The 11,817-nt window shown below is 36.8% G+C and overlaps 1 protein-coding gene across 1 annotated transcript; it reads right to left on the bottom strand.

Moving 5' to 3' along the window:
* Window positions 1-674: 674 nt before the first annotated feature.
* LOC116427593 (facilitated trehalose transporter Tret1) lies at window positions 675-11,545 on the bottom strand. The gene is made up of 6 exons (XM_031978116.2): window positions 11,473-11,545; window positions 8,633-8,883; window positions 7,677-7,879; window positions 5,271-5,469; window positions 4,208-4,496; window positions 675-1,182 (listed from the first exon to the last, which is right to left on the bottom strand). The coding sequence occupies exons 1-6, from the start codon at window positions 11,543-11,545 to the stop codon at window positions 785-787; spliced, it is 1,413 nt and encodes a 470-aa protein (XP_031833976.2). The 3' UTR covers window positions 675-784.
* Between the last annotated feature and the right edge of the window lie 272 nt (window positions 11,546-11,817).

Consider the following 11,817-nt stretch of genomic DNA (forward strand, 5'->3'; position numbering starts at 1 on the left):
AAACGCAAATGGTTCGCACAGCGTTACGCTAGTTGTAAGTTCTACACTGTTCTAATTTCTAATCCTTACTCAGTCACCTGATCAAAAGTTCTCTCTATGGCTGAGTTACTACTTCACTAAGCCATAACCCACAATAATAAATAATTTACTACTTAATTATATCATTTTAATCCCGGGCGTTCGGTCAACAAAGTTGATTTTGCACTTCTCTTTCTGAAACTTTCGTGCCATAGTAGTCACAGAATCTTACTAATTATCTCCTTCCGCAAGAATGTTTCAAGATTAAATCCCGCATGTGTACGCAGCGTTCAACACAAGATAACAAATTCTCAAAACGTCACTACTCACAATTCTTACATCTTCGCATTTCCATTAAGCGCACTATCTGTCTACATAAAAAAATCATTGCGACAATCAAAACCAAAAGTGTTACAAGTTGTCATCTAGTGATTCCTTCCAGTACAAGTACAAAGGAAATTCAAACAATACCATAAAATGGATATTATTCGTCAATAAAACACTGTATAATCAATGTGTGCACGAACTTGTTGAGATTTACTTTATGACAGTACTTAACTTAATAGAAGTATAAGTAGTATTCAACCTAACACAGCGTATATCAAAAAATAAGGCGTTTAATCTAGTTTCCTGCCTTTCCATTTATATTTTTCGTGGACTTTCTCAACGCTTCACGTGTACACTCTAAAACAAGCCTAGCTTCGAAGCAGAACAGTAATTTCCATGGTCGAAGAGCCGAATCATTGTTCGAGCAAGCATGTGTTCATCAGGTCTCCTCTATTCCTCTGTCGGACTCGACGCGAAACTGCTCCTGGACTTCGATCAGGCTCTTGCCGGCGGTGTCCTTGACAAAGATGGCGCAGAACAGAGTGGTGAGCCAGCACATAGCCGCGGAGAGCCACATTGCCTTGGTGGCGCCGAGGGTGATGATCATCTCGTCGAAAGTCAGCGTGGCCATCAACGACACCAGCCAACCGAGACAGACCACGCCGGCTGCGACCGGGAGCCTGAGTTCAACGGGCAGCGCGTCGCCCAATAGCGACCAAGAAATTGGCCCTAGGCCGATATTGAAGGCGGCGAAGAAAAGGATGATCCAAGCTGGCGACATCCAGAAGTAGATGTCCTCGTATTCCGGGTCGGCGTCTCGTAAGCTGAAGAACCAGCCTGGAACCAATCGTAATAAGGACTGTCGTATTTTGTCAGGTACAGTCGGTTATAACAGTTTATCTGGATAACTTTGAATATTTGAAATGAAAATGACAGTAGTGATTTTTTAGAAATGGGAATAGATTTTTAACTGAATTGTTAATGTTAGTAATAAACGTAATGGATTTTTGGGCAAAGTATTGACGTTTGAAATAATAATAGAGTTTTAGGGATCTTATGAGGCATTATTGGTTTGTTTATGTTAGTTAGGTTTTTAGATGTGAGAATAATTATTTGGATTTATTTTTAAAAATATCTTAAAAATATTTGTTGTAGAATTTATCGTATTAGAGAATAGAGAGATATGTTTAACCACTTGCGCTGGAAATGAATTCCAAAATTTGACAAAGTCTTCTGCGATGAATTTTGTTTTTACCTATTTTACACTGATATGTACACTTATTTTGTTTGTTAATCGTTCTGTATAGAGTGATACATTTCGAAGTAATCTAATAGGCGTAATGCAACAAGGTTATCAATGTGTGAAAGACGTCATTGAGAATTTTGGGATAGAAACGTCTCGACGTGCGTGGCATGTCTTTCCAGCGCAAGTGGTTAATATAATAAAATGGATTTAGAGTATTACTACCGACATTTGAAAGTTATTTTAAATAACAGAAACGCGAAGAAGAACCTCGGATACCGATCGATCTGTTTGTACAGGCTTCACGTTTTTAATATAAACGTTTCAACAAAGTACGAAATTGGAAATTGGAATTAAAAATGTATGACGTGTTACATCCATAGTCTTCACATATTTGCGTTCCCCCTTGGTATTTCTGATGTTATTACTTTATCTTTGCAACGTTCCATTCTGCAGAAAAATATCAATGCAGCATACGCTTTAGATACGATAACGGTAAAATTTAAAAACGTGAAACGAATATTTCGATAGAATGTTTGTCTTTAATCTGATGCAAGTATCTTTCCTGGAAATGATTTCTAGTTGATTACACAAGTAATAAATTCATGTATTTCATCAGAATCAATGTTCTAATATTAGTATCTTAATTCATTTGGCTGAATAAGTGTTTTCAAGTCATTCAGAAAAATGACTAATATTAATCTAAACATTAATATAACATTTTATCAAAAAGATAATCATTTTAAAACAATTTATCTTACTTTAACACAAAATAATTAATATTACTTCTGTTAATAAATAACTGCCACACATATAAATAATACGTATTATTTCTTCTTCAGTATTTTATAATTCAGTTTTCCAAATATTGTTTATTATATTTAAACATATTATTTATAACTTATATTGTAACTGATTTATCACTAAATTCACTTTGAACTGTCCATCTAATCTCCAATAAAGATTCAGTGTAGCAAAAGTTGACAAGTTGCAAACTCAGCCTTGGAGTTGAAATTTATTTGTCATTTAATGTTTCCAATAAGCGTTCGAATTACTGATTGATATATGGTCTATTTTGACGTTGTGATGTGTGTTATGTAGCATGCGCCGGAAGTATTGCGGAAGAGCTCGTATTTTAAGCTGGATCGAAGCCAAGTTCGAGTTACGTCTGGATTAGGAGACATATCCAATAAACGAGTCGATCGTTTCCATCGAAATTTTCTCAGACACAAATAAACAAATACATTTGTACCCGAGTTCCCTGTATCATTTACGTAAAATGTTTCCTAGGACCAGTATAAAAAAAGTATCGACACACTATTACTGAAATTATTCACTGACATAAAGAAATATTTATTGCAGAGTTCCTTAGCAAAAATAAAATTAAAAAATTGTAACATATAAATAACACGTACAATAGATAATTGTAGCATAGAATTTTGTAAATTTATATTATGTAAAGTTTCAGTAGAAAGAAAAAATAATGAAATAATTAATGCTGATAAATTTTTATTTTATTGAAAATTTGTATGATTTTTAAGGATGAACATATAAAATCTGTTTGCCTTGACAAGTTTCCTTGAAATAATTATTTTAATGTTGTCAATGAATATTATTCAATGTAAACCACGAATATGTTGAATTTGTACTAGGTACCGTTAATTTCAATGGAAGAATCGGTGGAACTAGTGCTGACACATTACTAAAATTAATTCAAAGCGAATTGTAATTATAGAAGAGCATAGGACTCACTGGGGAATTGATTGCTTCAGCATGAACTATATTCAAAACAGGACGTTGCAAGATAATTTCAATGATTTATAATTATTCCTGATTATAATCTACATTATCATAATCAGTATTCAAAGCATTAACATTCTGGTATTAAAAATAAATTTAGAGAAGTTTCGAAAAACTTCTATAAAATTAAAAGAAAAGGAGATAACGATCCTTTAATTAACACGTTCGCTATCAGCGTCACATATTTATGACGGCCGTAATCCTATATTTTACATAATGAAAACGAAATTAATCCTATAGATACTGTTATTAGGAATTATAAACTACGATATTATATTTAGGAACTCAATGACTCGTTTCAGTTTCGTTTTTTTAATATTTCGTTTAGACGATTCATTGGATTGAAGAAAATATTATAATTGATGAGATCGTCACCAAAATAAACGCTGGTAGCGAACGTGTTAAGGCCTGAAAAGTATGTAAAGGGATTGTAAACAATTTGTATGCATACATATTTTAAAAACTCTTAAAATTTTATTCTCTCCGATAATGGTTTCAGTAAATAAAAATGTATACTATCCACCTGACGTGGATTAAAAATAAATGTCATCTTATTAACGTAAATATTTGACCTTTACAATAAATGTATGCGGAGAAAATATTTTATATTTATATATTTTGTCGTAGCATGTCAGCTCCCACACATGCATACAAATTTTTCGTAAATACATATAAATCCCCAATTTATTAATAGAAATAGTTAGTAACTTAGTTGGAGGCTGGATATTTGACTGACAAGAACGTTCCAGTGATTACTACGGTATCGTGTACAAGAAGATCGATCTCACCGGATTGAACAACAGATAGTACGGTGTTTACCTAACAGTATCAGGAACAATCCCATGAGCAAGGTGGAGACAGCTAGGAGAATTCGACGTCCAAGTATGTCGACGAGGAACGCGGCGAGGAGGGACGCCAATATTTGAACACAGCCGACGAGCAGCGTTTGCTCGCTTCCGGTCAGCTCGCCGGAACCGATGGTGTTGAAAAGCGTTAGAGCGTAGAAGATCATCACATTGACGCCGTTCAATTGACGGCTCAGCATTACCCCGAGGCAGGCCGCGAACGAACGCAGAACTCGACCATTTTTCAGCATGTTTAAATTCACCTGTGGTCATCCGATTAATAAATTAATTGTAATTCGATTGGCGACGTTATTCAGTTATGGATTTTGCATATTCAACCAATAATGACATCTAATAATACTAATAATACACCGGATGAAAGATAACGTAATGAGAAAGTATAGAAATATAGGTTATGTCAACATTTCGGTTCTACTTCAACGTATATATTGTAAATTATTTAATGAATTGAAAATTATTGCTCGTAAAATTTTAATCTACTTCACGATTTTCCTTTTTGTTCTTTTTCCCTCAGTGTTACCTTATCCACCATTTAATGAACTACCATTGGCTTTCGATATATTGGTTACTTTTATTTTTCCTCTCCAATTTAAACGCAGTCATATATTATCAAAACGAAATTGATCGAATTAATATTAAATATCCGCGTTTATTGCGGAGAACATCAATCGTATGAAATTTTATTTAGACAATACGTGAGATATAATGTGTCTGGTTATTCGAGTATAATTTTCGAACAGTGTCGAATACGTTTCATGAATATTATCTTCTCTCGTTCCGCAATTGTCTACATATTGGATTTTCGTAACGGAAATTCCACATAACGCGGAATGGAACTTTACGAGCAACGTGACAGAGATAAATCGTATAAATAGGATCTCTAGGCGGGTTGTTTTTAATATATCGTTCCCCGTTATCAATTTTCAGGTGTACGCTGATCTAAACTGAGACACGATAAATTATATATTTCAATCGGTATCGCGAGCAAGTGGGATTAAATGGAACATGCAATTCACCTTTCCACGCTGAGTCACGAGACTCAGCCGCTTCATCTCGCTGATCTCGTGCTGGACATCGTGAGTGTCGCCGCGATACCATCTCAAGGATTTCTCGGCATTGATTTCGTCGTTCCTCGACAAATAGTAGAACGGACTTTCGGGCAGCAATTTCGCGGGCGCGATCGAGAAGCACGCGATCCCGCAAATTGAGCTGTACCTTCACGAGAAAGAATTGATTTACACTGTTTTCCTAGGAATTCAAGGTAAATGACAGGAAAACGAAACACGAGAGCGGGCTATTACGAGCGTTTCGTGGATTGTGACTTAAAAATCTGTTAAATACGAAACCGTTTGAAATATGAACTACTTGTACGAAACTGCACAAACGGTGTTCGTACAGTTGTATGGTTATCATTGCTATTTGGTAAATGGACGTTGACAATGACTGTGCAATATAACTGTTTAATTGGTGACTACTAATGAGTAGTGTTCAACTAAAATTACAATTATTATTGTAACATTAATCATTATAATTAAACAATTATTATAGATTGTAAAGCACTCTGACTGTCACGAGCACTTTTGAGTATATGCTAAATTTTTCTCGAAGGACCACCCAATGTTGGGACTAAGAGTTCTAATGACTGATTGACTGAATGATGTACTTCCCTGAATGGAGATTTTCTGAAGTGTTTCTAATTTGTTCCTGAGTGAAAGTGGTTGCTAAATGGACATGTTCCTGATTGAACGTGTTCCTGTTTCTAATTCTCAACTGATTCTGATTCTGGTTTGGTTCTAAACTGTGTTCTAACTGTACCGATGCTGTTTCTGTCTGATTCTAAACTCTGACTAATGCCGTTTCTGGTCTGATTCTAACCTGCCTCTGATCTATTTCTGTTCTGATTCTAAACTCTGACTGATGCTGTTTCTGGTCAGATTCTGAACTCTGACTGGTCTTAACTCTCTGAAGGGTTTTTATAATCCTCCTGGGACCACTCCCTCCTTCTCGATGTACGAAGGTGGGTCTTAGGGGCGGTTTCTCATCCCTTCCTAAGTATGATGACCACTCCTGTATCATCCCCTTCCAGTACGCCCGTAGCGCGGTATTTCCCTGGAGCGGGAGTGACGAAGTTGGTCGCTACGCTGGACGAATGTTTGGCAACGTTGGACAAATTCCATTAGGTCAAGATCCTTGAGCACACTTTTTTCTGAAATTCTAATGGACCCCCTGGAACACGACTTTACGATACCTGGGTTAAAGTGAAAAAATAGACAATGGCTGATCTTTAAGCTGACTTTTTATGTGCCGCATATTGGCTGCAGGCCGGCCTGCTAAAGTACCGGACGGAAAGCTAACGGTTATGGACGTCTCTATGAATATTTTCCCGTATCGTAAAATTGTCCCCTGGTTGTCCTAACATAGATATTATTTTGAACCTTTTTTTGAGTCTGGAAAATTAACTTTTCAATCGTTTGGAACAATACAGAAATGTCATGGAGAAACGTGTCAGTGATGAACGTTCAGTATGGCGGTCGACGACGTGTTTCTTAATCGTAATAAATGTCGGATGATTTTATTCGTCGTAGTCCTAGTTCGTTCGAGCTGCAGCTGAACGGAACTTCGCGTGTCAAATCCAGAGGCAACCCATTTAATCTTACCAACGTAAACGAGAAATTGTAGTTAAGTTGGAATCATGCAAATTCCGATTGAATTACACCGAAGTGGAAGAACCTTCGGTAGGTATTAATTGAAACAACGTCTGCCGGGTGGATTGGTAAATTGAACTAGCGAGATCAAAACTAGCATAAGTTGGTTTTCATTAATTTTTCATTAATTTAACATGGAATATTACGAGAATTAATTAACTACGTGTAAATAGTGCGAAACATTATGAGAAGCAATTAAATATATATAAATTGTACGAAAAATTATTACAATTAATTACGAGAATAGTACGAAACGTTGTCAAAGGCAAATAATTATCCATAAATAATACAAAATACTATTAAGAACAGTTAATTATATATAAATAATCTGGGAAATTAGTCTAAAACCTTATTCGAATATAAATAATATAGAATATTATCTGATTGTTCCTATCTCACAAATTCAATTGGTTAAAACAGATTTGACTTTGCAAATGATATGAATTTTTAACACGTTGAATGCTATGGGGATTACCGGTGACCCCCAAGCAAATTGAATTACTATAATTCACTCAATTAAACGATGATCATTCGCAATCATTTCTATATTATAAATAATGCTATTCATTGCGGTGACTGTCAGTTTGATCAATGTGCAATGATAATCCAATTCAGTCAAATGATTTAATATTATATCTTTTCCATTTTGTGTATTTTGCTTTTATGAAATTGTGCGATGTTTAACGTGTTCAACAACCGTGTCAATTTAATTCTTACTTCCAAATGGTCTCTTGTTCGCTGATCGCATGCGCCACGAGGAAAGCGTACATGATACCGACGTTGACGAAGACTTGAAAGAACGACAGCAAACGACCACGGATTTTTTTGTCGGCGACCTCCGCCACGTAGAGCGGCGTTAACACGCAGAATACGCCGCCGGAGATTCCGCAGATTGCTCGGCCGATCATGAGGAACATGACCTATTCAAGTTGCATGGAAATTTGAGGAACGGCCATGAGCTTGATAAAACAAATTTTGTGGAAGAAAGACGGATGCAGTTAATTCCTTATTAAAATGAAAAATCTTTGCACCGCAAGTATATATACTTACATACTTAACACAAAAAAGAAAATGTTAACTTTTATTCTGTTTGCTGTTAAAACATTACAATGCTTGCATATTTTCTCGTTAAAATTCTATTATAAGCAAATTCTTTTTCTCTAAAAAGAAAAGTATCAAAACGCGTACATAAAATTTCGTTCAAAATATGCATTAAAAATTGTCTCCAAACAGTTACTATCAACAAACAGAAAGAAATATTGATAGTTGATAATTATCAGGTTAAATACTACAACTTCTACTGTTGGAAGAGCCTATTAAATGCAGTTTCTAGACTTTTTAATTCCAATGTAGTCTATTCGAAGCACATCAGAACTAGTCAAAATCACTTACTCCTAATTTCTCCTTTTTGCGATTATCGAAAAGGTAACAAATTCTCTTTTCTTTATAAAGAAATTGATTTAGTAATGCTTGAACTGAATTATAAATTAATAGGAATCTGAATAGATGCACTCTTGGAGTTTTTACAGAAAAATGTTGAGAAGTCAATTCGATTGCTCGGTAGTTCGCGTTAAAAGTCATGAAGAGAAACGAAAATATGTGAAAGCATTTCCAGCAATGTATCGCGATTCAATCATCCGACAACACCGCTCAAGGTGGCATCGATTCCTTACTCGTTGTCCAGCGAAGCAGATAAAAGTCCATCCTGCGGCAAGCACCGGCATGGCGGCAAGCATCGTCGTAGTCCTGGCGAACTTTGCGGCAGCGAACGGCGCCAGTATCGCGCCAACGCAGGCACCAGCGTTCAGAGACACGCCGATTAGTCCGATTTCGGTCGAGCTGGCTTCCAGATGATTCTTGAACACCTGGCCAGCGCTGGAATACCATCCCATCGACACACCAAGCGTGAAACCGCCGAGGGACGCTGGAATTTCAAGGAATAAGGACACGTTTACAGCGAAGCTGCGTTTAACACTTTAATTGCCACGGCGGTCACCGATGACCAGAGCTTTCAAATGACAAGAAGATAATTATGACTTGGAAGATAATTGATTTCGAATACTAATTTTCCATAACGCAAATTACTAGATAATAGGGTAGTATCAGAATTTTCGTATCAAAGAATTAATAATTATTGTTTTGTATCTTTGCTGTAGAAAAGATAAGTGATACATAAAACACTGATGTTTCTCGTGGCAGTCAACGTGTTAACACGTGTAACACTAACACATCGTTGGTCATCGATGTCTACGGCTTCGAAATTACTTGAAAATAGTTGTAAGATAACTGGCGTAAAATTGAAATATTTAGTAGCACGAGTGAGTACATAACGGCGTAATTTAAGAACTACGACACTAAATTGTTGATAACTAATTTTAACACCGTTTGCCTTTGTTATTAAGGAATAATTGATATTACATAAAATGCTTGAAATTAATAATAATTTAGTATGATAGTTCTTACGTTATACTATTATTTAGTTATTTATACAAGATATTAGAAATTAATAATAAATTGGTACCATAGTATCCAAGTCACACTATTATTTAATTACTTATACAAAACACTCGTAATTAATAGTAATTTAGTACTATGGTTCCTATGTCACTATTATTTAGTTACTTATGTTATTAAATATTTCAATCTGACGTCAGACGTCTTATGTTGCTTACCAGAAAAAATTCGTGCGGATGTTTAAATGAAAATTTAAACACAGAGAACGTGTCTACAAAATAATTTTATCTTCTTTGATACCAAAAGCATCGACATAACTTGCTGCTAATACCAATTTCATTAATTAATCTAGTGAAATACTAATTGACATATTCCTCAATTCATAGCTAACAAGAAACCGCACGAACTTTTTCCGGTACCTAATAATTAATTTCCAGCACTAAGGAAGCTCCCAATATAGGTGATCATGGCTTGTTGTAACGCATTAAACGAAGAAAATCGCGTTAAGAAAATGAAACTGTGATTGGATCGAAGAACCCAAAGAAACGACAGGGTTAATCTTTTACCTACTGTACCCCACTGTAATAACTCTCAGGTGTATCATCTTTCTAAACGGTACGCCACTACAGCGGCACATTTCTTTTTATATCATCGATAGCTGTCCACATTACAGCCTAATCTAACGTAATTGCACAGTGAAAAATTCTATCAGCCTCAAATCGCAGTGATATTACATTTATGATACGCAGACTCGGTTAGTCCCGCCGTAGCTAAAAGGTTAAACTACACACAGTCCTTACTTCCACGGAGGAAATGCGACGTGTAACAAGCAACGCGTGAAACGCCCGTGTAGTCCTGGCCTAAAGACGGACGGGTCAGCCTGTCGGGTTTTCAGCTCCATCGCTCTTCTCCTCGTTCCGCGGGACCCTCTTCTTCTTTGATCCATGATGTCGCTAGTCACCGTAGCCCTGAGCCCGCTAATTGCCCCCGTGCTCTGCGCGCTGTTAATTTACCTCCGAGCCAGACGAGGCTCCCGTGTTCCCGCGACAGAGGTGAAATTTGTTTTCTCAGAAAAGAGGGGACAAGAGGAATCCTGGCGACAAAGGGGAAGCCCCTGCCAGAGGATTTCTTTGTCGGTCTCGCTTTTTCTTTTTTCCCCTGTTTTTTTTTTTTATTTTATTTTCCTTTTTTCGACTCTTCCACCGAGACGTATTTTGCAGAAACGAACGAAATGGCTGGGTTTTGCGGTTCAACGGGGTCCCGGGAATTTAAGTTTGCCGCGTAATGGAAATCAGGAAAAAATTCGTGAATTGGACGTAAATTGGAAACGGGGCGAGACTGCGTTCGGCGTTGGTTAATTTTGTGTTTCGCAGGTGTTTCAGGGGTTACGAATGAATAGAGGCCCGGGGGTTGATGAAAGGCAGCTTTTCAGGGTTGCTTGCTCTTTCCGTTGCTTCGGATTTTGGAATCTTCTCGCGCAGAACGCGAGGGAGAAATTTGAAAATACTTTCCGGTATTGAATATTGTAGGAAATACTGCGCTCGCTGGTTGTGAAGCTGGGGTTTTTCTTGTTTTAGGTAACTAATGATGATCGTGCAGCAGAAAAATATGGAAATAATGATGGGCGAGAAGGAACATGTACAAAATACGAATGAAATTTATGAAAGGAAATCGTGTTAATTTAGAGAAGCATTGGCACGGTATTCATTAACGTGTCTAAATAAAAGTATATCACAGAGAGGATCGAAGCGAAGATAATTAAGAGGATAAAATATATCGAAACGTATATCAGCAAATATTTGTGCAGCATACTGACTCCATGAACAAAGAACAGTAAAAATTTCGTTAATGTAATGACAATAGATGCGGTTTTCATTGACAACTTCCCTTTGAAATTTATAAGATGCACTGTGTTGATGTAGTTTTAAGGAGTACGACGAAATAATGTAGTTAATAAAAGCTTTGATCCTAACAGTGTGTTTTTCGCGTGAAAATATGCAAGACAGTTATTGTAACGTTGCACGAGGTCAGAGTAAAATGTTGACAGAGGTTAGCTCACCGAAAAAGGCTCCGAGGTACTGGTTCGATTTTCGGATCTCGACGACATTGTCGTTGATCGATCTCGAGGTCATCGTTTCCAGGTGCGAGGACGTCTTTCAAGAATTTTGTTCCCACGATGATGAGAAATAAGTTGACCCGACAGAATCGAGTTACAACTGAACCGTGCCCCGGTCTCGGCGCAGCGATATCGAGTTAGGATATCGTAAAGTCGATCGTAGTCGCCGTTTGTTTCGTAAAACATTCGCGCAAAGCAACGCACAACACGCCGTTTAATCCGGGACTTTATGGAACGTGGCACATTCAACAATAAAAATTTCACTGGAATTAATAATCGTCTACTTTC

This window comes from Nomia melanderi, chromosome 1, assembly GCF_051020985.1.
Source record: "Nomia melanderi isolate GNS246 chromosome 1, iyNomMela1, whole genome shotgun sequence".
NCBI lineage: Eukaryota > Metazoa > Arthropoda > Insecta > Hymenoptera > Halictidae > Nomia > Nomia melanderi.